The sequence below is a fragment of the Onychomys torridus genome, chromosome 1 (assembly GCF_903995425.1).
Source record: "Onychomys torridus chromosome 1, mOncTor1.1, whole genome shotgun sequence".
In the NCBI taxonomy this organism is placed as follows: Eukaryota; Metazoa; Chordata; class Mammalia; order Rodentia; family Cricetidae; genus Onychomys; species Onychomys torridus.
The window spans coordinates 78258676-78285883 of record NC_050443.1 but is presented as its reverse complement, the minus strand read 5'-3'; the positions used below and the strand labels follow the sequence as shown (position 1 = coordinate 78285883).

Sequence of the window (27208 nt, the reverse complement as noted above, 5' to 3'; positions counted from 1 at the left end):
CCAAAGCTCCTCAGCCATGTTCTCAGATACTCAGAATGCAGACAATTTTAGAGGTTTTTAGTGATTACCCTTTTTGGAGGTCACATGTTCCTTTAAGAATTCATAAAAAGGGGGCTGGAGAGAAGGCTCAGCAGTTAAGAGCACTGACTGCTCTTCCAGAGGACCCAAGTTCAATTCCCAGCACACAATGGCAGCTCACAACTGTCTGTAACTACAGTTTCAGGAGATCTGACACCCTCACAAGACATACATGCAGGCAAAATACTAATGCACATAAAAAATAAAAATAAATAATTTTAAATAAATAAAGAAAATAAAACATTAAAAAAGGAATTCATAAAAGAAACAGACTCTTAGAAAATGCATTTACACTTAATCTTGGATGAGTCTTTGATTTATTTAAATAGAAAACTTCAGATTGAGTGTTCCTAAGTTGGCTTAATCCTTTTCAATTAAAAAATTACAAAATGTAGCTATTAGACTTTTTCTTGGATAGTCTTCCATATGTATGTGTATTACCCACATTTTTCATCTGTCTATGTATTTGTGTCTGTGTGCATATGTGTGCACATGTGTGTAGAGGTCAGTGGGCAACTTCTATGTTATTCCTGAGACACTGCCTGCCCATTGTTTGGAGACAGGGCCTTTGTCCACATTGCTCTGGAACTCTTGCCTGACGTTTCTGAGTGCTAGGATTGCAGGTGTGTGTTATCACACCTTCCTGATTTTTTTTTTCCTCCTGTGACACCCCAGTTCCCATTGAAGGGCTTTTGGACTATTTCCAGCAATTCTCTTTTCCACTGCACTGGATGGCTGTGTTGAAGGATCTCTCAATACATGCGATGTTCTGGAGGATAAACTTAGAGCAGTGAAAACACAGGGAGGTAGTGTGTTTGTGTTTGTCTATTTGTTCTGCTGGCCTGGAACTCACTGTTTAGATCAGGCTGGCCTCAAACTCTCAGGGATCCACTTCCTCTACCAATAGGATTAAAGGCATATGCTATCACTTCCTTCCAGGTGTGTGTGTATGTGTGTGTGTGTGTATGTACTTGTTATTTAAATGTGCATTTCTTTAGCTGTTGGCTATAGTTTAACAGCTTCCTTTATTGCATATTAGACCGTTAAGCACATGATCTCAGTTTTCTTGCCCAACCTTATGAGTTTCAGTATCTTTGCATGTATTTTCTTGCTACCTGAATTTCTTCTGTGAAGTGCTTGTTTGTGTCCTTAGCATTCACTTTTCTAATTGTTGTGCTTTTGATTTTTATAGTCTTGAAGAATCCTTTCCTTCCTTCCTTCCTCCCTTCCTCCCTCCCTCCTTCCTTCCTTCCTTCCTTCCTTCGTTTTTGTTTTTGAGAGAACTGGGTTAAAGCTATTAGCCTTTATTATTATTAATGAATTTTATCTTAGTGTGTATGTGTGTGTATTTCTGTTTCTGTGTTAGTTAGGGAGCATGGTACTAGGAGGTTAGAGGACAACCTCAGGTGTTGGTTTCCACCTTAAGAAGAAGAATATTGTTTTCTCTGTGGCATATGGCAGGCTAGCTGGCCTGCATTTTATAGGAGTTTCTGGATTCCAGAGTTACGAGCCTTGTTTTATGTTGGTTCTAAGGACCTGAACTCAAGTCCTCTCACTTTTAGGGCAATGCTTGCCCACCATCTCCCCTAGTTGTATCAGTCGTCATCATCACCATCACCATCATCATCATCACCATCATCACCATCATCACCACCATCATCATCATCATCACCATCATCATCATCATCATCATCGTCAAAGTACTGGGATTGAATTCAGGACCGTGCACTTGCTAGGCAAGTCCTCTGTCCTCTGTCACTGAATGATAATTCCAATCCTTTCTCTACTTTTTTTTTTTTTTTTGAGACAAGGTCTCATTAAATTGCCCAGGCTTGCCTTGACTTGATCTGTAGCCCAGATGAGCCTTGAACTTAAAATTATTTTAGGTTTATTTATTTTATTTTATGTGTTTTGCATATTTTGCCTGAATAGATGTGTGTACATCACATGTGTGTCTGGTGCTTGCAGAGTACAGAAGAGGCTGTCAGATACCCTGGAAAGGGAGTTACATATGGTTGTGAGTTGCCATGTGGGGGCTGGGAATTGAACCTGGGTCTTCTGCAAGAGCAGTAGTAAATGCTCTTAACCTCTGAGCCATCCATCTGGCCCTGCATTTTAACATTTTTTTAAGCGAGGAATTCAGTAGCATCGAGAATGTGCTCAGTGTTGGACAGCTTGGAACTTTTTCATCGTCCCAAGCAGAACCTGCAGTCCAGTAAACAGCTCTCCGTTTCCCTCCACACTCGCCCTTTCATGGTTAACTGTCTTCTACTTTCTGTTTCTATGAATTTGACCATCTAGGTTCTTTAGGTGCATGGATTCTTAGTGTTTGTGCTTTTGTGTCTGCCCGATTTCCCTCAGCGGAATGTTTTCAGGGTTCATCTTGGTCGTAGCGTGTGTCAGAACTGGCCCCTCCTGCGAGGCTCACCCACTGTGGATGAGCCCACCTTGGAAATGCTCATCTAGCTAGTCAGTGAGCCTTGCTTTTCACCTGCTTATTTTCTGTGAGTAAACACTGTGGCTCCTTTTGGCTGTGACAGTTTCTGACACGTTCCCTTTTTTGATGCCCTTGACTGGTCACATACTTTTAGGATGTTTCTGTGCTAGCATTAATATGGATTGTTTTTCATAGTTACACTAGGGTTGTAGGCTTTTAAGAACAGGGTTTAAGAGTGAAATACCATTTTACTATGGCAGATGTACATACTATTACACTATTTGTTTTGATGGATATGAACTGTGGCCCCTAGCTGAGATGTTAAGGGACTAAAAGCTTTTTTTTCTCCTATCCCCTCCCTGGCTCCCAACACAGCACTTCTGAAAACTCCCCAAGTGTGGGAATTTTCCTCGGAACCATGTAGCTCTCCAGTGGGTACCAGAAGTGTGCTCTATAATTAAATAGTGACACTAGCTACCCGGAATTCACAGGTTAAAGGCTTAGCCCTGCCCCCATGCCCTTCAGATGCCTATCTCAAACCTGGGCTTTCCAGAACTTCTGGTCAGTTGGTTGTAAACTGAGGGTTTTTACAGCCCCTTCCCCTTGCCCCCTGTTTTGATCATCTGCTAAGAATGGCTCACAAGGCCAGGGAAACCTTCAGTTTACTGGTTTTGAAGGAAATGGGGAGCAGTCAGATGGAAGAGAACGGTGTAGGGAGTGGGGGAAGGTTTCCTGTCCTCAGAGTGCTCACCCTCAAGTTTTGGGAGATCATTATGTAGACACTATTGATGTCTAACTCAGTTGCCAGTTCCCTTCCTGAGGTGAATGGGCTGATAGTTCCACCCCCCCAGGAGCCTGCCAAGTGTCACTTCCTTAGACTAGAGGCACTCCCAGGAAACGGTCTGTGTCAGAAACCAGGGTCAAACACCTAAACCAGAGAGGAGGAGTTCCCTTCCAACTCCTTGTTGGGGGAATTAGGAGGCAAAGTTCTAGGGATTGAAGACCAAGGTAAGTGTTTACTGTGCATCACCACAGGTAGTGAGCAGGTAGTACCCACCATAGACATCACTACACAGCAGGTAGTGCTCACCAAAGACATCACCACACAGCAGGTAGTGCTCACCAAAGACATCACCACACAGCAGGTAGTGCTCACCAAAGACATCACCACATAGCAGGTAGTGCTCACCATAGACATGACCACACAGCAGGTAGTGTTCACCAAAGACATCACCACAGGTAGTGAGCAGGTAGTGCTCACCATAGATATGACCACACAGCGGGTAGTGCTCATCAGGCCCTGCTGGAAGTCTGCTCATTGTGGAATATTATTTTAACTAGGCAAAGATGTGTTACATTTGTTTATACTGTGGAATATTACTTTAACTGTGTAAAGGTGTGTTACATTTGTTTGTGCTGCATTTGTTTAACTATGTAAAGATGTGGTTTAATTATGTAAAGATGTGTTATATTTGTTTCTCCTTCCCTGCCTAAGGCACCTGATTGGTCTAGTAAAGAGCTGAAGAGCCGATAGCTGGGCAGGAGAAAGGATAGGCAGGGCTGGCGGGTAGAGAGAAGAAGTAGGAGGAGAAATCGAGGCTCAAGAAGAAGGAGAGGAAGAAGAGAGAACAAGGGAGACAGCAAAGGAAGGAAATGCAGTCTATAGATGTGTAGCTGTAAAATAAAAGCGTGGAAACCCCTGAGCAGGAGGAAATGCTGGAAGCTTCAAATATCCCATCTTAAAGTCATTATTTTACATGACAAAATGCCATCAAGAATTTAAGTGCTTATCTTGTTTGTTGTTATTTCTTTGTTCAGCGCATGAAAATGTTTAGTTTTTCTTTGAAGGGAAAAATCTATGTTCTTATTTTGGGTTTATGTAAAGATTTCTTCACAGAATCATAGTTCTTAGTTCTTGGGTAGAAAACCCAGAAGTGAAACTGTCTGGAAATAGAGCAGAATTGAAAGTTGGGGCAGCAGTGTGTGCTAAGACGACAGAATTTACATCTCCACAGTTTCCAAATGTGCATTTTACTTTTATATTGACTTTTGAGACAGTGTCTCTATGTAGCCCTGGCTACCCTGGAACTTACTGTGTAGACCAGGCTAGCTTTGAACACATAGAGACTCACCTGTCTCTGCCACCCAAGTGCTGGCATCAAAGGCGTGTGCCAGCAGGATGGACCACGAATGTGGGTTTTTATTTTTTTTTATTTTTTTTTATTTTAAGACAGGGTTTCTCTGTGTGTCCCTGGCTTTCCTGGAACTCTATCTCTGTAGACCAGGCTGGCCTTGAACTCACAGAGATCCGTCTGCCTCTGCCTCTTGAGTGCCGGGATTAAAGGTGTGTGCCAACTGCTGCCCAGTCCAATATGTATTTTTAATACACTGTGTAATTCTCCCTGCAAGCCAAAACATACTTCTCCTGTGGCAAATAATGGACATTTTTAGTGTACTAGGATGTGTACAGTTATAAACTTTGAGTTATTTTAGAAAAATTAAAGACATATATTTTAGAAATATGGGTTAAATATTTGCAGTTGTGTTCTTTAGGTTTAATGGCATTGGCTTTGTCTTGTCCTGCGAGAGTTATTTTTTATTGTATCCGAAATGACAGTGGAACATATGAAAAAGGAGAGCTTTTCTTTCTTTCTTTCCTTTTTATTTGTTGTTCATATTGTTTTCCATCTTACTCTAAGGTGGAAACTTAGAATAAGGGAATTTTACAGATATAAAAAACCTGATGTTCTCAGAGGTGAAACTATTTGCTAGGCCATGACTGTGCTCTGGAGACCTCAGGGACTTTTGTATAAGGGATCTGTAGGGACCTCTGGACTCTTCAGCTCCTGCGCCTTCTAAGCAGGTCTGTGCTGCTGAGAACCTGTTTCTTTAACTCCTTTCTGGGCTTTGAGGTGGTGTCCCTCCAGCTTTGGTGACATTAGGCTGGAACCAAGACGGCGTGGTGGCATTGTTTTAAAGTTCCCTTTAAGGGCAGGGTTGGACCCTCGGATTCTGCCCCTGCCCCATTCACGGTGTGAACCTTGGAAGCTTTGAAATGCCCCCCTGCCCTTCCCTCTGGACTCCAGGGCTGGTCTTCCTGTTTTGTCTCTGTGCTTTACCAAGCCTGTCCCTTTTTGAATATTTAATGCAAACAATAATAGCTCCAGCCTATATTGTTTGCTTCCAGGGTCCATGGAAGAGTCTACCAACCAGCTGAGGATTCTAATCTGAGGGCTATCCAATATATATATTGGATATATATCCAATGTATGTATGTATGTATGTATGTATGTATGTATGTATGTATGTATGTATACACACACACATATTTATGTATGTGTATATCTCCATTCATTAACAACTTGTTAGTAAAAACTACAAAGTAAACTCTCAGGGACAAGTATTCTGATAAGAGTCACACTTGGCAAAGAGTTGGTCAGCTTAATTGGTGACTGACAACAGATGTAGATTGTAAAAAGTTCTGGCTATCTCTTAAAGGAATAGCTACAAAGGTTACAAGGAAAGAAACCAATGAGAGATTTAAGGAAAGGACAAAGAATATGTGTACTATTTTATGTGATTAATAATATGCAGATATGATTAATCAATTAACAGCCTTTTTCTGTTAGTCACCTGAATGTCAAGACCTATATATAATTAGTCTATTGAGCCCAAAATCTTGCATTAAAAACTGGTGTAGAAATAAATACAAAGAGTTAATTGTTTTTTGAATCAGAGTGGGGAGGTGCCGCTGGAGGAAGCTGAGGGCAAGATAGGTGCTATTGATCTCTTGAAGGACTAAGAGATACCCAGGCCAGACACCTGCACTATCACTTCTGGTTCACTGTAATTCTTCTGAAGAATTTTGATCTAACAAGGCCAGGCACCTGCAATTCCGCTCTGTGAAAGTTCTACGAAGACACTTTCTGGCCAGTAATTACCTTATCAGTGACTAAGGATGGAGCGAAAGACCTCTAAGTGTCTACAGTCCACATGGAATAATAGATCTAGTATGAACCATATTTTAGTTTGTTTCTATTCATAAAAATTGTACAGTTAAATAAGAAACCATCTTCTAGACTATCCACAATTATGTATGCCATAAGATTGAGATGCAATCATGAGGTTATATGTACACATAACATAGAAATGCATGGTAAATGGGGAGAATCATAGCTGTTATTACACAAGAAGTTTACAACAAGATACAGCCAATTCATTCAAAAGGCAGTAATTCCATAACACCTTGCATGATGGTTTCCTCTAACAGAACCCTTGGTTCTAATAGGTTGACCTTCTGAACACTAGTTGTCACTGCTATATACTCTCAGGGATTTTTGTTACCAGTGGCTCTCAATAAATATTCTTGGGAACAATGACTTCTCTACCTCCTTAAGTTTCAGGAACAGCAAACATCTGGTAACTGGTTTTTCTCCATGCCAGCTGCTTGATTCTGTGTGATATTTAGCACTGATTGCTGTATATGCCACTTGTGATGTTATTAGACATTTTTAAAAAATGAAAACTTGCAAAGTGTGTTTGTGGAGGCTGAGATAAATAATCCTGAAGCTGAGCATTAGAACCCAGCACTTGGTGCTCCATGGAAATGGTAGCATTTTTCTTTTCCTGTTATGGGGTTTAGAATATTCTAAAAGATGTGACCAGACCTTTAAAAAATAACAAGATATATCAGGAAGCTGAAATTAGTGTCTACCTTTGGTAGTCCATAGGTTCCTGAGCAAGGAAAAAGGGAACAAATAAAAGAAATTGGGAATCAGGCTCCTGATGTATGTTTTTCTACAAAAAACTTGTTGACTTTTGCCATGAGGGTACTTTTTGTGACTAGCGATTTACTTTGAACTCTGAGTAATTCAGTATGTTTATTGTAGTGCTGAGTAGGAAGGCCTGCCCAGTTGGCCATTTACTCAGTAGATATTTGTGAAGCACTGTCTCTGAAAGTGCTAGCACTGGACCCAGAGCTGGACGCCTTGATTTAGTCATCCTGACTGTGTCTTGGAGAGGATATGGATGATTTCCTTCCTCAATTCCAAACATTCTTTGTATGAGAGCTAATCTAGAAAAAACTTTAAAAAGTCTTCAAGATGAAAATGATTTTATTTAGACTTATGAGGGATGATTAAAATTTTGTTCCTTTTGAAAAGAGAAGAGTCTTTGGAAATACTGATACTCCTAATGTGTTAGCTTCCATGAGGAGCCTGCCAAGGTTTGATCTGTAGACTCAAGCATGTGGGCATTCATGAAAGGTTGAGGGTGGGTTACGGGACACACTCTTTACGGGTGTGTGATTGTCTTCATAGGAAGGCATTTCAGGCTTCTTTTCATGAAGTAATTAAATGGAGTTTGTTCTATGTGGAAGATTTTATTTATTTATTTATTCATCCATTCATTTATTCATTCATTCATTTATTTATTTATTTATTTATTTATTTATTTATTTCTGGAGGTGAGGACCGAACCCAGGGCCTTGCGCTTGCTAGGCAAGCGCTCTACCACTGAGCTACCCCAGCCCTACGTGGAGGATTTTAAGGACAAATAGGAAAATAAAGAGCCAGCTGCCTCTCTACTCTGGAGAGATTAATTTATCTCCACCAGAAGACACCATGTAGTTATTAGATTTGGAGAATTGCAGAATTTCTTTTCTTTTTTAAAGATATTTTTAATTTATGTATCTATCTATTTGGTGTACGTATGTGGTGGCCACAGGACCACTTTCAGGAGTCAGTTCTCTCCTTCCACCAGGTGGGTCCCGGGGATTGGACTCGGGATGTTAGCCTCCATGGCAAGAACTATCTTGTCCTTTTTAAAAAAAAAGGATACGGTCTCATTCTTTTAGCCCAGGCTGGCCTGGAACTTACTATGTAGTTTAGGGTGGCCTCAAATTCCTGTCAGCCCTCATGTCTCAGTCACCCTGGTGCAAGGATTGCAGGCCTTGCCTCCAGGCCTCGTGTTAACTGCATTTGCTGATGGAATGATTATAAATGTGGGGTGGAACTAAGGGGTTGCCTGCTTTGCTCCACTGACCCATCCTCCTATAGGAACAGGTTTGCCTGTCTCTGGTTCAGTTCTGAAGCTGTCTACCTGGAGTTAGTCTTAGAGCCTGAAAGCTGAGGATTGATTCTTACAAGACTTCTGCTTCAGACTGCCGCCGCAAGTCTCGGGATCAGGGAGCTCCCATCACCCTCGCCATGGGTTCGTTTGTTTGCTAGAATGGCCCCTGGAACTTCACAAACCAGCTTTCCATTACAGCATGCAGCACAAGAGCTCGAAATGGAGAGAATCACAGAATAAGGTTTAGAGAAGGGTCGGGTGGGGGTGTGTGTGTGACCTGTGGGGTATACCACCCTCCCAGTGGCCCTGTATGTTCAGGTCAGAACCTCCTGTACTTAGGGCTTCACGGTAATTCTGTTATACAGACATGCTTATACAGAGTCATTGATGACTGTTCCGGTCTCTAGTCCTTCTCCCCCTTGTAGGGGCAGAAAGTTCTAGTCTCTATTCATCTCTCTCTCTCTCTCTTTCTCCCCCCCCTCTTTTTTTTTGGGTTTTCAAGACAGAGTTCCTCTGTGTAACAGCCCCGACTGTCCTGGAATCCCCTCTTTAGACCAGGCTGGCCTTGAACTCAGAGATTTGTCTACCTCTGCCTCCTGAGTGCTGAGAGCAAAGGTGTGCACCACCACCACCCAGCTATGGCTTGGTCTTTTGTGTGGAAGCTCTCTGGTGCTCATATGCCTATTTAGTTAGTCTTTTTTTTTTTTTTTTAAAGAGTTATTTATTTATTTATTATATATACAGAAGAGGGCACCAGATCTCATTACAGATGGTTGTGAGCCACCATGTGGTTGCTGGGGATTGAACTCAGGACCTCTGGAAGAGCAGACGGTGCTCTTAACCTCTAAGCCATCTCTCCAGCCTCGGATTGACTGTCCTTTATAGAACATTTCCTCTTGTTAGCTTTCAGTTAAAAAAAAGAAAAGAAAGGAAAAAAGGACAAACTCCTCCAAATAATTTATGAAGAGAAAAGATTTGAGTTTTGAAGATTTGGAGTTTCAGAGGTTTCAGTCCATGATTGGCTAACCTCATTATTTTGCCCTTATGGTGAAATATCCTGGGCTCCATGAGCACAGTGGCACAAAGCTATCCACCTTTGATGGGGACGTGGAAGGAAGGGGCTGGGATCCCACCATCCCTTCAAGGGCACATGCCCGAAGACTTCCACTAGATCTTAACTCTTAAAGTTTGTTCCACTCCCAATAGTGCTATACTGAGGACCAAGCCATTAACACACAGGCCTTCTGGAGATGTTTTAGAACTGGTCTCTGGTCCCCCATCAGTTCAGGATCCAGCCACTGTTTGGATATTACATTTAGTCAACTTATCCTTTTTTTTTTTTTAAAACAAAGAACACAGGCTTCCCTTTAAAAGTGTCAATGCTAGGGAGTGGCTCATGGTAAAGCTCTTGCCTATCTTGCACGAAGCCTCTGGGTTTTCATTCCAAGTAGTAGAAGGAAGGAGGGAAAAAGAGAAAAAAACAACCAACTAAAAAACTTCATCTTTGTCATGATAGTGCACACCTGTATCCTAGTACTTGGGGTTTTTCAACTTCTTTTTATAGTAGTGATGTTCAGAGGTGTTGCTAGTAACTCATGAGTAGTGAGGAGATAGTGAACTATTCTGGTTTATTAGGATGTGGCATGTAGGGGAGCTTTGTAAAGATGAGAACATCTGTGGGTGGTGAGGGGCTGAGGATGGCACTGGAGCTCTGGAGCCTTTGGACTTCAGTAAAGCTTGATTAGGATGAGAGGAAGTAGAGGACCTTGTTACATAAAGGAGTATGGTTAGTTTCAAAGAAAAGGATGTAACAGGAAAAATACAGAAAGGAGAAAGCAAAGTTCTGCCTTAGGAAGACCAACTTCTGGCTTGCTGTAGTCTATGCCTGGGACCAGCATGTTCAAGTTAAATGCGTCTCAGTGCCTTGAACCTTCATAAACTGTCCTTAGCTTGACATTTGCAACTGAATATTTGTTTTCAGAAGAGGAAGTTGATACATAGGCAGGAGAAGGAAGCTGCTTTTCCTAGTGTGACAATAGCTTTGAGGCAGTGAATGATAGACGTCAAAGGAGGAGACGGAGACCCATGATGCTGAGAAGACACCATAGAGAGAGACGTATACCCATCATGCTGAGAAGACACCATAGAGACGTATACCCATCATGCTGAGAAGACACCATAGAGACGTATACCCATCATGCTGAGAAGACACCATAGAGACGTATACCCATCATGCTGAGAAGACACCATAGAGACGTATACCCATCATGCTGAGAAGACACCATAGAGACGTATACCCATCATGCTGAGAAGACACCATAGAGACGTATACCCATCATGCTGAGAAGACGGTAATGAACATGGCTGGCTGGCTACAACTGGGTGGAACACAGGAGGCCTGAAAGGCCAAGAGGCCTCACGGGTTTTGAGGCAGGGTGTCTGGGAGGCAAGCATGGTGCACCCATTTGGGAGATCAGGCCTGTGGCCCTGTTTTGCTTTTGCTTCTTACTAACAAGGTGAATGTGAGTATTCCCTTTACTTTGGTCTCAACTTTCTCATTAGGAAATAAGCCTGATGCTGTAAATCTCTGCTTCCATTGGAAATCTGTAGACCCTTGGCGTCCAGGGTTACTGGTTGTAGTTAGAGCGCCTCCCTCTGTCACACTCGTCAGGGAACGGCTGTGACATCTGTCTGCATTTAAAGATTTGTTGCCATCTGCTTTTTTAAATGTAAATTTAATTTCATTTAAAAATAGGGAATAAATTCCCTATGCTTTCTCATGTAAAGTGTGTATAAAAGAATACAGTGCCCAGTCACCCTACCACTGTGTTCTCTCCTGGGACAAGTAATGTTCTCATTTATCCCCAAGCCTCTCCAGGAGTTTCATCATTGTATTCTTTTCTCTCTCTAAACACAAATGGCAACACAGTGATCACATAAACTAGTGAGAGACTGTAGTGTTCTTCGCGGCCATGCAGGGCTTTTCACTATAGGATCTGTAACTTAACTACCCGTGGACGTACTTGACGTTCTCTGCAGTTTTCTACTGATAGGAACCATGCTTTATTATATTTGCGTTCGTTAGCTTCCTGTTACTGTAACATACCTAAAACTGTCGCTTACAAAGAGGAGTGGAATATTTTGGGTCATGGATTTTGAGGTCTCAGTCTGTGGTGAGGTAGCTTTGGTACTGTGGTGATGCTGTCAATCATGGTAGGGAGCATTTCCTACAGCAAAGAGCCACTTTCCCCTCGAGACAGATTCTAAAGAGGAAGGGGAAGACCTGGGGTCACACTATCTTCAGGGACACACCTCCAGTGACCCTCATCCTAGGCCCCACTGCCTCTTAAAGTATCACTCTGGGGGACAAATCTCTGGACCTTGAAAGGGCACCCCAGATCCAAACTGTAGTCAGTAGAAGCAGGAGGGTCAAGAGCTTGAGGGAAGCCAGGACCGCATAGTGAGTTCAAGGCCAGAGTGAGACCTTGTCTGCCCCCAACCACTGCAAGAGAAGCAAGATCCAAACTCAGTGGATCATGTTGCATATCTGCAAGTATATTTTTAGCCCAGATGGAGAAGCGGAACTGGGTTTGGAAGGATGTGTCCCTTTGTCGTCTAGATGATGCTGGTGGCGGTTAGCGCAGGTTCTTACCAGTTGCACAGCTGTCTGCAGAATGCCTGCTTTGCCAGTGTTTTGCCTCAAAATGATATTTGCCCCTTTGACCTGTGCCGGCTTTACTGACATTTCATTGCATTTATTTTTTGCACAGTGTTTTTCTACATTTAAGTACTCTTCGTATTTCCTCCGTGAATTATCTTTTCATATTCTTTCCCATTTATTGGAATTTTCTTGGGAATTGCTAGGAATTCCTTATGTGTCAGTGAAATTGCTTTTGTTGCCTGAGTTTAATTATTTTTTTCCTTTTACTTTGTACTTGGTCATTTTGTCGCATAGAGTTGCTTTTGGTTTTGTTTCTTGTGTTTTTTTTAGACAAAGTCTCACTCTGTAGCCTAGGCTGGCCTTGAACTCAGTGTATAGCCCAGGTTGGCCTCCAACTCATGGTAATTTTCCTGCTTCAGCCTCTAAGTGTTGGGATGATAGGTGTGAACTGCCATATTCTGTTGTCATGGATAATTTTGAAGTATTAAACATTTTGTGCTCCCTTTTTAAACTTCTTAAATTTTATTTGTTACTTCATGCACACACATGTGTGCACATGTAGTGTAGATCAGTGGAGGATAGTGGACTACTTTGGGGGTTCCTCCTTTCACTGAAGGTTCTAGGGATGAAACTCAGTTTGTCAAGACAAATATGGAGTATCTTTCTGACCTTGAAAACATTTTTTATGTAGTACCTTGTTTCTTTCTCTCTCTCTCTCTCTCTCTCTCTCTCTCTCTCTCTTTTGTTTTTTTGAGACAGGGCTTCTCTGTGTAGCTTTGCACCTTTCCTGGATCTCGCTCTGTAGACCAGGCTGGCCTCGAACTCACAGAGATCCACCTGGCTCTGCCTCCCAAGTGCTGGGATTAAAGGCGTGTGCCACCCAGCCTTGTTTTTCTCTCTTATTGCATCTAAATTTTGTGTCATTCTTAGATCTTTGAACTTATAAGGTTTCCTTGGGTACTTTTATGCTTGAACTATTTGCATTTCAGTATTTTTAAATTGTTTAAGAAATTAAAATATTTTAACATAAAATATAAACGTTCATATTTATGGGGTACTGTGTGATGTTTTGACATAAGTATACTTGTGTATGTTACTTCTTTAGCCATTCAAAATTGTCTTGTAGCTTTTCAAGATATATAGTGAGCCAGGCATGGTGGCACATGCCCTCAATCCCAGTACTTGGGGGGCAGAGGCAGGTGGATATCTGTGAGTTTGAGGCCAGCCTGGTCTATATCGTGAATTCCATCCATCCAGACTACATAGTGAGACCCTGACTTTTTTTTTTTTTTAAGATTGATTGATTTATTTTATGTATATGAGTGCTCTATCTGCATGTACACCTTTTGCCAGAAGAGGGCTTCAGATCCCACTACAGATGGTTGTGAAACCACCTTGTGGTTACTGGAAATTGAACTCAGGACCTCTGGAAGAGCAGCCCCATGAAACTCTGTCTTTAAAAAAATAAAACAAAACAAGGAGCTGGAGAGATGGCTCAGTAGTTAAGAGCACTGGCTGTTCTTCCAGAGGTCCTGAGTTTAATTCCTCACACCCATGTGGTGGCTCAGAACTATAATGAGATCTGGCATGTAGGCATATATGCAGGCAAAACACTGTATTCATAATAAATAAATTTTAAAAATGTCTTTAAAAACAAAACCAAAAACCAACCAAAGCACGATATAGTATATTGTTTTCTGGAGTTGCTCTACTATACAGTAATAACATAATAGCAAAAATTTTTTGGTAAAATTTTTTTTGTGCTTATTTTATTTGTATGAGTGTTCCTTGCCTGCTTGTTGTATCTGTGTGTACCACTTGTATGCCTGGTAGATTCCCTGGAACAGGAGTTATAGGTGATTGTGAATGTCTCGGTGCTGGGAATACAACTTGGGTCCTCTGTAAGAGCAACACGTGCTCTTAACTGCTGAGCCATCTCTTTAATCCCTGAGAAACTCTGTTTTTATTTTTGTTTTTGAGACAGAGTCTTGCTATGTAGTCCTGGCGCTGGCCTGGAACTCAGAGACCTGCCTGCCTCTGTATCTCAGGTACTGGGAGTAAAGGTGAGGAGCACTATGCTCACCCCACCTCCAACCAGAAATTCTTATTCCTATGACTAACAGAACATTCAAATAGCTTTGAGCCATCCGGATTTGATATAAACTATATGTGCTGGTTAGTTTGTTTTTGTCAGCTTTCCACAAGCTAGAGTCATCTGGGAAGAGGAGCCTTAGTTGGGGAGATGCCTTCATCAGGTTGGCCTGTAGGCAAGTCCGTGGGGCATTTTCTTAATTAATAATGATGGGGAGGGGCTACCCTATTGTGGACAGTGCCAGCTCTGGGCAGCCAGTCCTGGGTTCTATAAAAAGCAAGCTGAGCAAGCTAGCGGGGAGCACACTAGTAAGCAGTGTTCTTCGTGGTCTTCAGGGCTTTCCTTGGGTTCTGCTGGGACTTGCTTCCGTGATGGGCTGTCGTGGGAGAGTGGGAGTTCCCAGTTGCTTTTGGCTGTTGGGTTTATCACAGCAGCAGAGAGCAAGCTAAAGACAGTATGATGTGTGTGTGTGTGTGTGTGTGTGTGTGTGTGTGTGTGTGTGCAGCTAAGGACAGTATGATGTGTGTGTGTGTGTGTGTGTGTGTGTGTGTGTGTGTGAAGCTAAGGACAGTATGATGTATGTGTGTGTGTGTGTGTGTGTGTGTGTGTGAAGCTAAGGACAGTATGATGTGTGTGTGTGTGTGTGTGTGTGTGTGTGTGTGAAGCTAAAGACAGTATGATGTGTGTGTGTGTGTGTGTGAAGCTAAAGACAGTATGATGTGTGTGTGTGTGTGTGTGTGTGTGTGTGTGTGTGAAGCTAAGGACAGTATGATGTGTGTGTGTGTGTGTGTGTGTGTGTGTGTGTGTGTGCAGCTAAGGACAGTATGACGTGTGTGTGTGTGTGTGTGTGAGCACGTGTGAAGTTAAGGTCAGTGTGGTGTGTGTGTGTGTGTGTGTGTGCAGCTAAGGACAGTATGACGTGTGTGTGTGTGTGTGTGTGTACGTGTGAAGCTAAGGACAGTATGATGTGTGTGTGTGTGTGTGTGTGTGTGTAGCTAAGGACAGTATGATGTGTGTATATGGGTGTGGGTATGTGTAAAGCTAAGGACAGTATGATTGTGTGTGTGTGTGTGTGTGTGTGTGTGTGTGTATACATGTAAAGCTAAGGACGGTATGATGTGTGTGCATGGGTGTGGGTACATGTGAAGCTAAGGACAGTATGATGTATGTGTATGGATGTGAGTACATGTGAATCTAAGGATGTATGATGTGTGTATGGGTGTGAGTACATGTGAAGCTAAGGACAGTATGGTGTGTGTTTGTGTGTGTGTACATGTAAAGCTAAGGACTGTGTGATGTATGTGGGTGTGAGCACATGTGAAGGACAGTGATGTGTGGGTGTGAGCGTGTGTGAAGCTAAGGTCAGTGTGGTATGTGTGTGTGTGAGTGTGAGCACGTGTGAAGCTAAGGTCAGTGTGGTGTGTGTGTGTGTGTGTGTGTGCGCACGTGTGAAGTTAAGGTCAGTGTGGTGTGTGTGTGTGTGTGTGTGTGTGTGAGCAGGTGTGAAGCTAAGGTCAGTGTGGTATGTGTGTGTGTGGGTGTGAGCAGGTGTGAAGCTAAGGTCAGTGTGGTATGTGTGTGTGTGGGTGTGGGCACGTGTGAAGGACAGTGATGTGTGTGGGTGTGAGCACGTGTGAAGGACAGTGATGTGTGTGTGGGTGTGAGCATGTGTGAAGGACAGTGATGTGTGTGTGTGTGTGTGTGTGTGTGTGTGTGTGTGTGCACGTGTGAAGTTAAGGTCAGTGTGGTTCAGTGTGGTGTGTGTGTGTGTGTGTGTGTGAGCAGGTGTGAAGCTAAGGTCAGTGTGGTATGTGTGTGTGTGGGTGTGAGCAGGTGTGAAGCTAAGGTGAGTGTGGTATGTGTGTGTGGGGGTGTGAGCAGGTGTGAAGGACGGCTCCATTGCTCTGATACCTTTATTGATTAGTTGCCATTTTTCTAGAAATTGTCTTTAATTCCTTTTTCTTTTTTTAAAAATAATTTTCTTTATCCTCAAACACATAGTCGAATTTGTCACCCTATTAAACTTGAAAAAGTCTTTAGACTCTAAGATCCTTTCAGTCCTTATTTGGCAGTATTTTATCATGGAAATTTCAGTGTGCTGAAAAAAATATGGCAGTATAAATAAAGGTGTTAGGATTCCAGCTGTGCACCACCATGCCTCTGTCTTTTTTTCTTAGCAGTGCTGGCTGTCCTGAGACTTGCTTTGTAGACCTGGCTCTTTTTTTATTTTGTATTTTAATAAGTGTTTGGAGGGAGGTTCTTGCTGGCCTGGAACTTGCTGTTGCTTAGGCTGTCCTCCAACTCGGCCCTCTACCTCTGCCTCCTGAGTGCAGGGTTTACTGGGTTGTAAGTGGGCTGCCATACCTGGGCTCGAATTTCTATTCCTTATGTCCCTTGTATACTGTGAATTGAGGGAGTGCCATGTTTCCTTCCCCACAGTGATGTTTTTGTTGGCTACATGAATTTACTGATATTTTAATTATCGTCTTAGGGCCCACCGGCCAGTCAGGGCTCCCAGTCACAATATATAGGTTTAAATTAAGCCTTTATCGTTCTATTTATCAATAAGACTGGTGTGAAAACCTAGCTCAGAGAGGTTGAGTAGCAACTAGCTGACCTTGCTTTCTGGCCAGAGACACTGCAAGAGACACATCTCATCCCTTGTCCTAGAACCAAAGGGAAGCGCCAAGCTGAAGTCTCCCTTTCCTTCCTGTGAGTCTTTTCTATTCAAATCCACTCTCTGGTGGATTCTGGTCAGCTAGTCGCTGGCCCCGCCCCCGATTTAACTTTATTGGCATCAGAGTGCAATCAAAATATCCCACAACAGCACAGTGCCTAAGCATAGTGTGTGAAGACAGTATCAGTGAGATGGGAGGAGGGGAAGGAGATGTAGATGGCTATGCATGCTGGTTGTCACCCCAGCACCTTGTTCCTCAGAGCAAGGCAGAAGGCAAGGGGAAGAAAGGGGCAGGTTTGAGCCAAGATTGAAGGTGAATAGGGTAGAGGTAAGAAAGTAAAGAAATGCCCGACGTTCCGATGGTTTCTCTGTTTTTGCCATGGAGAAGCCTGTTTGATAATTTAGTAGTGCTCAGTAAGTGATTTTGTTAAACGAATGCTTGGGCTGATTTAGTTGGAAAGCAGAGTTAATGTTAAAGGTTCCCGTTGAGAGCGGTGTAATTTGAGCCAGAGGACGCGCTCAGTTACGAACAAGAACTGTGAAGTGGTTCCTGGGGGATGTGCTGTTGGGTTAAGTCTGTGACGTGACTCTTGGCACCATTTGATTAGGGTCGGAGGGCTAAGCCCTCGTTTCTAAAGCGTTCATCTCTCAGAACTTTCCCAGGGAGTCTTTCAGGTGGGACCGGAGGCTGAGAAACTGTGGAAAGTGTTGCAGCACCCAAGGGGCGTTTCTGGTTTTGAAAACTCTGTCTGACTTGATATTGAGCTTACGTCCCTGTTTCAGTGAGTGAGTGTCTTTGTCCTCTTTGGAAACTTGAAAAGCAAATTTTCTTCAGCGTTTCATTTTCTTGTCTTCCATAAAATTAAAGCAGATGAGGGGTTGGGGATTTAGCTCAGTGGTAGAACACTTGCCTAGCAAGCGCAAGGCCCTGGGTTCGGTCCTCAGCTCTGGAAAAAAAAAAGTCACTACTGCATAAAAGCAGATAAACCAGAATCCGAATTTACTTGAGCTAACTTGGGGCTTAGCCCTTACCTGCCAGTGAGTGTGGCTCCAGGCTGAGAATAAATGCTTGAACCAAGGAAGAAATGAAACCAGGAGTGCAAGTGTGAATAGAGATGGGCTCCAGGACAAGTGTGAAGACAGTTGTCACGCAGATGCTGTGAAGAAACCTTCTCACAGTGTCTGCACTAGCAGCCAGCACACCAGAGTGGCTTTTCCAACAGCCGGTGAGCTAAGGATGGTATTTACGTCATTAAATGGCTGTAAGCAGATCAGAAAGAAATTGCAGAGCGGCTGGATGTGTCCTGGAAAGCTTAGAAGTCACTTTCCAGCTTGCAGAGCCCTGATCTCTGATATTCAGGGAATATAATTGTATTCTTTCTATGAATAGATAACATTTTTTCCCTTGGCATTTCATACCCATACTTAGTGACCTTTTAAAAATGGTAATATGTTTTCCATCGTATGGGTGTATTAACATTTAGGCGTGTTTACTGAAGTTTTGCTTTTTAAACAGTGCTGGAACGTTTTGCTAATGTCTAAGTGTCCTTGCTTCGAGTGAACAATTCATACTGCTTTTCTTCCTTGTCTTGGCCTTGGCCTGCTTAGTCAGATAGACCTGTTTAGTCATCTGCTGCTGAGTAACAACTGAAGAAATTAGCGGCTTAAACCACTTATTTTGCTCCCAAATCTGCAGTCTGGCCAGGGGTTTGTGGAAACAACTTGTGTCTGCTGGGTGTCACTTTTGGAGGCCCAGAGGCTGCAGGTCTGGCTGCCTCCCGGGATCAGCTGGGGCTGTGAAGAACACAGTGAGGTCCCTCCATGCAGCTCTTGTCTTCTGTGTGATGGTGGGATTCCCAGGAAGAGCATCCCAAGAGGATGGGGGACGCCATACTCTAACTGTTGATGATTTCATGCCGTCATAGTCGCCCAGAATTCTTTGGGTCATGGTGGCAGGTCTGCCGTGTGTGAAGGTGCTGGGAATATACGGCACACTTCTTCATTGTGGTGTGATCGCATCACACTGTATGCAAGAGCGTGGGCATGGGATGCACCAGTGAGCTGCGTTTGGAAACCAGCTGAGTGTTTGGTTTTTAACGGTGGTCCTGGTTCTTTCCGTGTGTTCAGTGATGGTTCATTTCTTCTCCCATGACCCATCGTTTTGTGATCTCCACCCTGCCCCACCCCACCCCCCTTTTCCTGGACTTTGCGTTAGCGACTGCTGCATATGTTGTTGATCGGTAATGGCTCTTGTAAAATTAAACATTGGATTCAAAGTATGTCTTGGAGATACCTCACTGATGACTTGAGAATTGTGTTAGACTCTTTGTTGCTGCAGTGAAATGTCCGGCAGAACATTCTGATTGTCCTCTGTCCATCCTTCTTCCTCTTTCTCCTTTGGTACAGTCAGGGAGCCCAGGCTGGCCTCAGACTCCAGACTGTCTCCACTTACCAAGCGCTAGGACATTTGCTGCTGTGTCCCAGGACAGCTGAAAAGGAGCAAAGAGTCCTTTGGCTCAGAAGTCTTAGTTCACAGTTCTTGCTCCGTTGACCCCGCACCCATGGCTTACCATGCTTTTATGGCAGCAGAGGTGTGTGGCCGAAGCTAGTCACCTCATGACAGACGTGAAGCTGAGAGAGAGGGGACTGAGACAGAGATAAGACACCCCTAAGGACACGACCCAGTGACCTACTTCTAGGCTCCACTTCCTACCGTCCCCAGAAGCACTTAGAATACGACACTAGCCGGGACCAAGCCTTCACTACATGAATCCCTTGGGGGCGCTTCGTGGCCAGATCATAACAGGAGTCATCGAAATTGCCTGTGGGATGCTTTTGTCCGGTAATGGTGGGGACCCACAGTCCTTTGGCTTTTAAACAAGGAAGGGATGGTAGAAGAAAATCATTGTCTTTTGCTCCTCTGCCTCCCTGAGTGAGTCTCCATCTGTGATGCAACACAAGATAAGGATGCCTTGGTTCCTTTGGGCACCGTTATGCCTAAGAAGCCAGAACACTTCAGGTACCAGGGAGGGAAAGACGGCAGCTGGCAGGGACAGAGAAGCCCAGTCGGGTATTGTCACCACAGAAAACCGCTTTGGGTTTTTGTTCGTCTAGTGATTTGACTGACTGTAAAGCCTTGTATGCATTGTGCGCTGAGGTTCCAAATCGTAACAGAAGTGGATTCACCCAACAGAAATAGGGATATTTAAAAGCATTTATGTGAGCTGGGCTTGGTGGCTTGTGACTGTAGGCTGAGAAGAGAAGCTGAAGCAGGAGGGTCTCCCGAGCCCAGGAGTTGGAGACCCACCTGCCAGTGTAAAGAGACCTTGGTTCAAAACCAGACCAGACCAAATCAAACCAAATCAAATCATTTTTTTGTGCTTTGCTGCTAAGTGCACTGTGGGATTAAAAAACAAAAAACAAAACAAAATCAAAACTGTCTTATTGGTGAAATTATTAAGGCCACTCCACGTAGTTAAAAGGGAGGTTTATTTTGTGGGGTAACTTACAAATGAAGGGGTAGGTTGCAGGGTCTGGCAAAGGTATAGCGCAGTCCGGCCGTGTTCTCTGGAGAACTTTGCTCCGTCTACCTCCAGCGTCCAGGGTCCTGGAACCAAGAGAGAGACCTCCTCCAGATCCTTGGTCTTCCCCTTCCTCCCCCGCCCCGCCTTGTGGGCGTGACCATTACCGAAGCCTCAATGGGGGTTGGAACTTCCAGGCCAATGCTGGGATGGCTATCCACTACACTGTCTGTCTTTTTGTCTGCAGTGGTAAAGATGTAATCTAGGGCCTTGGGTTGGGTGTGGATCTGTTAGGCAAGTAAGTGCTCTACCACTGAGCTACATGCCCAGCCCTGGATAACAGTTACTGTATTAAGTCCTTTCCAAACTTGTGGTCTTTGACTGCTTCATAGGGATGAAATTACTGTGAATTCGCAGGGTTGTGTTGACTACTTGTTGATATGACTGAATCCCAGTCTTGACTCTTGTGGCCCTTTTGTTCTCTGGTTGCACTGTGATGGAAAGGTGGCAGCCAACATCTCTGGTCCTGGACCCTTCCCAACTTAAGGGCCAGTGGAGTAGGCTGAGTCATTCCCTCCAGCCCCAATTATTTATTTTTTTGAGTTCTGGGAATTGAACTTAGTACCTTGTACATGCTAGGCAAGCACTCTGCTACTGGACTGCATCCCCAGCCCTCTGCATGGTCTTTTGATTGATCCTTGAAGAGGTCAGATTGCAGAATCATCACAGACAATGATGGGGGTATATGCACTTTATTGTACAGAGTTTTGGCAGTGTTTCCCATTGGCAGCCATGCAACAAATGAAATGTAGTTGTTGCTTACAGAAGATTCTTGTCACTGGGCGGTGGTGGCGCACACCTTTAATCCCAGAACTTGGGAGGCAGAGGCAGGCGGATCTCAGTGAGTTCGTCTACAAAACGAGTTCTAGGACAGCCAGGACTGTTACACATCAAAACCCTGTCTTGAAAACCTCCCCCCCCCCAAAAAAAAATAAATAAAAAAAATTAATGCATCTGCTATGGCTAGTGTGTGGAGGTCAGAGAACAATTTTAGAGTCGCTTTTACCGTGAAGGTTCCCAGTATTGAACTCAGGTCATCAGACTTGGTGGCAAGCGCCTCTACCCACTGAGCCATCCCACCGCCTCCCAGTTAAAAGTGTTGAATGAAGGAGTTCGTGAAACAGGTATCAGGAAGTGGCTATGATCTAGGGTGTGAAAGGCTGTTAAGTAAGTGTAAGCCCTTGAGAAGTTCGTAAATATATTTGGAGCTTCTCATACTTAATCATTATTAAGGGAAGCTTCCTAGACAACAGCCTTCTTTCTTAAGGAATTGTAGTCTGTACACAGGGAGAGAGCATTTGGTTGGCATGTGAATGGACAGAAGGTCTAGGCTCTTTTAGCTGATTCCTGCATAGATGAACATGGATGTTCCTCAGGAGAATGGGCTGGCTGTCAGCTGGAAGGGAGGGTGTGAAGTGTACTTAACACTGAGTACTAGGTGCCTGTTAACAATTTATCATTGTGTGGTGTGGGCATGTCAGGGTCAGAGGACAGCTTTGTGGAGTTGATGTGAGTCCCGGGGCTTGAACTCAGGTTGTCAGGCTTGTTCAGCAAGTGCTTTACCCACCGAGCCATGTTGCTGGCCTCTGTTAAGTCTCTAAGAGACTCACTTTGAGGGTGAACATGATATGCCCAGGCTTCAGCGCTGGCATCATTTTCTTTTCCTTTGAGAAACTGTCTTGAGATGTAACCCTGGCTGGTCTAGAACTTGATAGTAGTCCAGACTGGCCTCGGACATGTGGTGATCTGTCTCTTGTCTGCCGGGTGCTGGGGTTAGAGGTGTGTGCCACCATGCCCAGCTCTGCCAGTATGGCCTTTCTGCTATGACATGATTGGACTAGCTTTTCAACTTCTGTATTCCTGTTGAAGCTATGCTTGTGAAGGTTTTGTGTTTCTCACATGGTGACTCCACATAAGTCACGCATTGTGGCTAGTGAAATGGAAGGATATTAGCCTTCATTGGCAAATAGAAGCTGGCTGACTGCTGCTGAAGGGGCCATTGGCTGCCTGGAATATCAGCGAGTTACTGCTTTTAGACTTTTTTCCTTTGCCTGTAGCCTCCTGTAGTTGTACAAACGATCTGGTATCTAGACTGCACTAACAACAGCGGAGTATTTGTCACAACTATCTGAAGCCTGTGGGGAAAAGCCAAGTCTCCGCTTAGTTTACATCCCAGGGATATGAACACTCTTGCAGGTGGATTGCACTTCCATAGTATTTGTGCTTTCTCAACAGGATTTCGGGGACTGAGAACATGGATCAGTTGGTAAAGTGCTTGCTACCCAAGCATGAGGTCCTGGGTTTGGGTTCCCAGCAGGCATGTAAAAAGCTAGGTGTGGTGGAGCGCTCCTTTGGCGCTGTGTTCCTGAAGTCCAGCTCTGGGGAGATGGAGACAGACAGGCAGATCCCCAGAGCTTACCAACCAACCCGTCCGTCTAGCTTAACAGTGAGTCCCAGGTTCAGGGAGAGACCATGTCTCAAGAAATAAGGTGAAGAAGTGATTGAGGAAGACACTCACTATTGATCTTTGGTTTCTACTGCATACAGAACAAAATATTGCATACTTGTTTCCATTCCATGCCTGTAATTGCTCTTGAAGTGAGAAGAGGAAGGTATGCCTCCTGTTTGACGGAGGACGTGCTGAGGCATAAGAGCGAGTCTGGGTTATGTTGTGGGCTCAACAAACAGTGCCTGGGACAACCTGTCATGCTCCTCTTTTCTTTGAACTGCTGCTTTCAAAACACAGAGGACTGAAAAGCTGAATGCCTGTCCACTGTGGTTCTGTTTTAGAGGCGTCTTCGACATCTCCGGAACATTGCTGCTCGGAATATCGTCAATAGAAATGGCCACCAGCTCCTTGATACCTACTTCACCCTGCATTTGTGTGATAATGAAAAGATATATAAAGGTAAGGGACGCAAGCCTTGGCGGTTGTCACATTGGTACTGTTGTAACAGAGTGCTTTGCAGTGCCACCTTTTACCATTAGGAAGTTCATCTTGAGTAGGTGATGTATGCTAGAGACGTGGCCAGTGGGCAGTTCTCTGGGGAATAGCCTTTCATTGGTACGTTTGTTTCCCCTTTATTAAGGTTACTGTTACTGTTCCTGTTGCTAGGTAAATTTGTTCCCCTTTTATAAATGTTACTATTCTAGTCCCTAGCATTAAAAACAAATGATGCGGATCCAGTGTCTTATACTAATTTTATATTTCTTTAAAATTTTGCCTTTTCTAGTGACCAAGTTTATGTAACCAAGTTGGTATATCCTCATATTTAGATTTATGTATTTGGAGTCATTTTCAGAATGGCTTGGTTTCTTCCAATTCAGTTTTTTATTTTTTTTTAAAGATTTATTTATTTATTATATGTATAGTGTTCTGCCTGCACGTATGCCTGCACACCAGAAGAGGGCACCAGATCTCATTACAGATGGCTGTGAGCCGCCATGTGGTTGCTGGGAATCAAATTCAGGACCTTTGGAAGAGCAGCTAGTGTGCTTAACCTCTGAGCCATCTCTCTAGCCCCCCCCCCCCCAATTCAGTTTTTTTTTTAAAGATTTATTTATTTATTATGTATGCAGAAGAGGGTGCCAGATCTCATTACAGATGGTTGTGAGCTACCATGTGGTTGCTGGGAATTGAACTCAGGACCTCTGGAAGAGCAAACAGTGCTCTTAACCTCTGAGCCATCTCTCCAGCCCCCAATTCAGTTTTTAAATTAGATTTATTAATTTTATTTTGTGTGTGAGCATTTGGTCTGCATGTATGTATGTATGCATACCACATGTGTGCTTGGTGCCCTTGGAGGTCAGAAGAGAGCATCAAATCCCCTGGAACTGGAGTTACAGATAGTTGTAAACCACAATGTAGGTGTTGGGAATTGAACCGGGGTCCTCTGCAAGAGCAGCAAGTGCTCTTCACCACTCAGCAATCCCACCAGCCTCAATTCAGTTTTACAAATTATACTAAGGATTCTTCTAGAAGCGACAGTTTTAAGAGGAGATCAATTTTTTTCCCCCCCTAGACAGGATTTTTCTGTAGTGTTGGTTCCTGTCCTGGATCTCACTCTGTAGACCAGGCTGGCCTCGAACTCAGAGAGATCCACCTGCCTCTGCCTCCCGAGTGCTGGGATCAAAGGCGTGCACCATCACTGCTTCGCAGAGGTCAATTATTTGAGTCAAGATCACAATCATCTTTGGGACACACACTTAGTGGAAAGTACTAGAGTGTTGGGAGTTCGGTGGGGTGTTCGATAGGACTAGGGTGCGGTGTAGCTTAAGCCCCCTTTCACTGGCTTAAGATTGAGGACAGTCACCCTGTCTCAGCCACTGGCTTCATGCTTTGGGTGAAGGTTGTTTTGGAGATTGAATGAAAAAATAAAAAGGAAGGACATGATGGCTCCTAGTGTGGTGAAGGAGAAGGTTTATTGCAGATAAAAGGGAGAGATAGCCAGAGGCAGGGACATCTGGGAGAGCCCAGAGTGAACGTGACCTGAGCCATGTTGGGGGCGGGGGGAGGGGAGAGCCAGACCAAGAGGCAGGAGGATAAAGGGTAGATGAAAAAAAGCCTGGTAACCAAAGCGGTTGGACTATTATTACAGGAAAGGGCAGCTTTGGGCAGGGAAGCCTAGCCCAGTATCTGGGCTGGAGAAGTTTAGGGTAGGGGTGAGGTATGCCAGCCAGGAGGGTCTTGTAACTGGTTGTGATTGAGGCAGAGGAGAACCCGGCAGCCAGAGTTCGCTTTGGTATGTTAAATACGTGCTTCAGCGGTTTGTCTGGGATTTGAGACCTAACGAGATAACCATGTATAACCATGTTATAAAGTAGGTAACTTGGGTTTCTATGAGGATCAGTATGGAATGTGTGATAATGCTTGATAAGATGCATTTATTAGCCGATTTATGCTAACAGAAGGCAATGATACTATAATAAGAGGTAATCAAGTCTTATTTTGAAAGATGGTATTTATTTTGTTTATTTCTTGGGTTTTTGAGACACGGTCTCACTATGTAGATATGGCTGTCCTAGAACTCATTATGTAGACCAGGTTGGCCTCTAACTTTGATCCTCCTGAGTGCTGGAGTTAGAGGCCTGCACCACCATATCTAGCCTTTATTCTGATTTTTCATCCTAACCATTGCATATTTTAAAGTAGCAATTAATCTGAACGATTGCTGTTGTCATGACCCCGGGGCTTACCATAATTAACCTGGTGAACTTGACAAGCTAAGCAGGTTCTCTTTACGAGGTACTGCCTTGCAGCTCCCACCAACTTGGTAGTGACTCAGCTCCCTTGGTCTCGATGCCACTCTCCTCTATATGTGGTCTCTGGCAGGCAAGAAAGAAGGATTATTTGAGAGAGATTTGAAGTGGAAATGGTTGTTGTTCTTACCATCACATTTTACTGGCTGTGAACCAGTTGGATTATACTTTTATTTTTATTTATTTATTTTTTTAAAAGATTTATTTATTTATTATGTATACAGTGTTCTGTCTGCACATATCCCTTCAGGCCAGAAGAGGGCACCAGATCTCATTACAGATGGTTGTGAGCCACCATGTGGTTGCTGGGAATTGAACTCAGGACCTTTGGAAGAGCAAAAAGTGCTCTTAACCTCTGAGCCATCTCTCCAGCCCGGATTATACTTTTAGATGAAGAGGGAAGAGGGAAATGCAGCCTCCCTATGTACCCAGAAAGCAAAGTGTAGCAGTTTGCTCACTAGTTTAAAGGAAAAACATTTTTTTTTTGTAGATCTTAATACCTTTAGTTCACAGTTGCTGATTGGTTATATTACTGCATTGTATGACCACACTGGAGTGTTTTAACTTTGTGTATGTGTGTGTGGTACTGAGGATTGAATATAGGGCTTAGCTCATGCTCTGTGAGCACTATGCCCCTGAAGTATTCTCCAACCCTCTCTTCTCTTTAGGTTGGGACAGGGTCTTTCTTAGTTTTGTAGGCTGCCCTTGAATTTGCTTTGTAGCCTAGGCAGGCCTTGAACTTGTGATTCTCCTGCTTCAGTCTCCTGAGTAGCTGGAATTATAGACATTATAGACCTGTGCTACCAGGCCCAGTTGACTATTTTTCTTCCTGCAAGGCATGGTTTCTCTATGTAGCCCTGTCCATCCTGGAGCTCTCTGTAGACCAGGCTGGCCTCAAACTCAGAGATCCACCTTCCCAAGTGTTGGGATTAAAGGTGTGAGCCGCTACCACCTGGCAAGTAGTTTTAATTTTCGATGAGTGTCTATATAATCAATCCTTGCTCACCTTCCTTCCTTCCTTCCTTCCTTCCTTTCTTTCTTTTTCTTTCTTTCTCTTTCATCCTTCCTTCCTTCCTTCCTTCCTTCCTTCCTTCCTTCCTTCCTTCCTTCCTTCCTTTCTTTTTTTTTAAGATTTATTTATTATGTATACAGCCTGTATGACTGCAGGTCAGAAGAGGGCACCAGATCTCATTACAGATGGTTGTGAGCCACCATGTGGTTGCTGGGAATTGAACTCAGGACCTCTGGAAGAGCAGTCGGTGTTCTTAACCTCTGAGCCATCTCTCCAGCCCCCTTTTTAAGGGTTCATTTATTTTTATTTTACTTGCGTGCTTGTTTTGCCTACATGCCTTTC

The 27208-nt window shown here is 43.8% G+C and overlaps 1 protein-coding gene across 1 annotated transcript in view; it reads left to right on the top strand.

The window, feature by feature from the left end:
• The window catches only part of LOC118574485 (UV radiation resistance-associated protein-like), a 54311-nt gene that overhangs the window by 2677 nt on the left and 24426 nt on the right, over positions 1-27208 (top strand). Inside the window, exon 2 of the mRNA XM_036175446.1 lies at positions 23386-23503. Coding sequence (XP_036031339.1) covers positions 23386-23503 — 118 coding nt within the window. The remainder of the gene's footprint in view (positions 1-23385; positions 23504-27208) is intronic.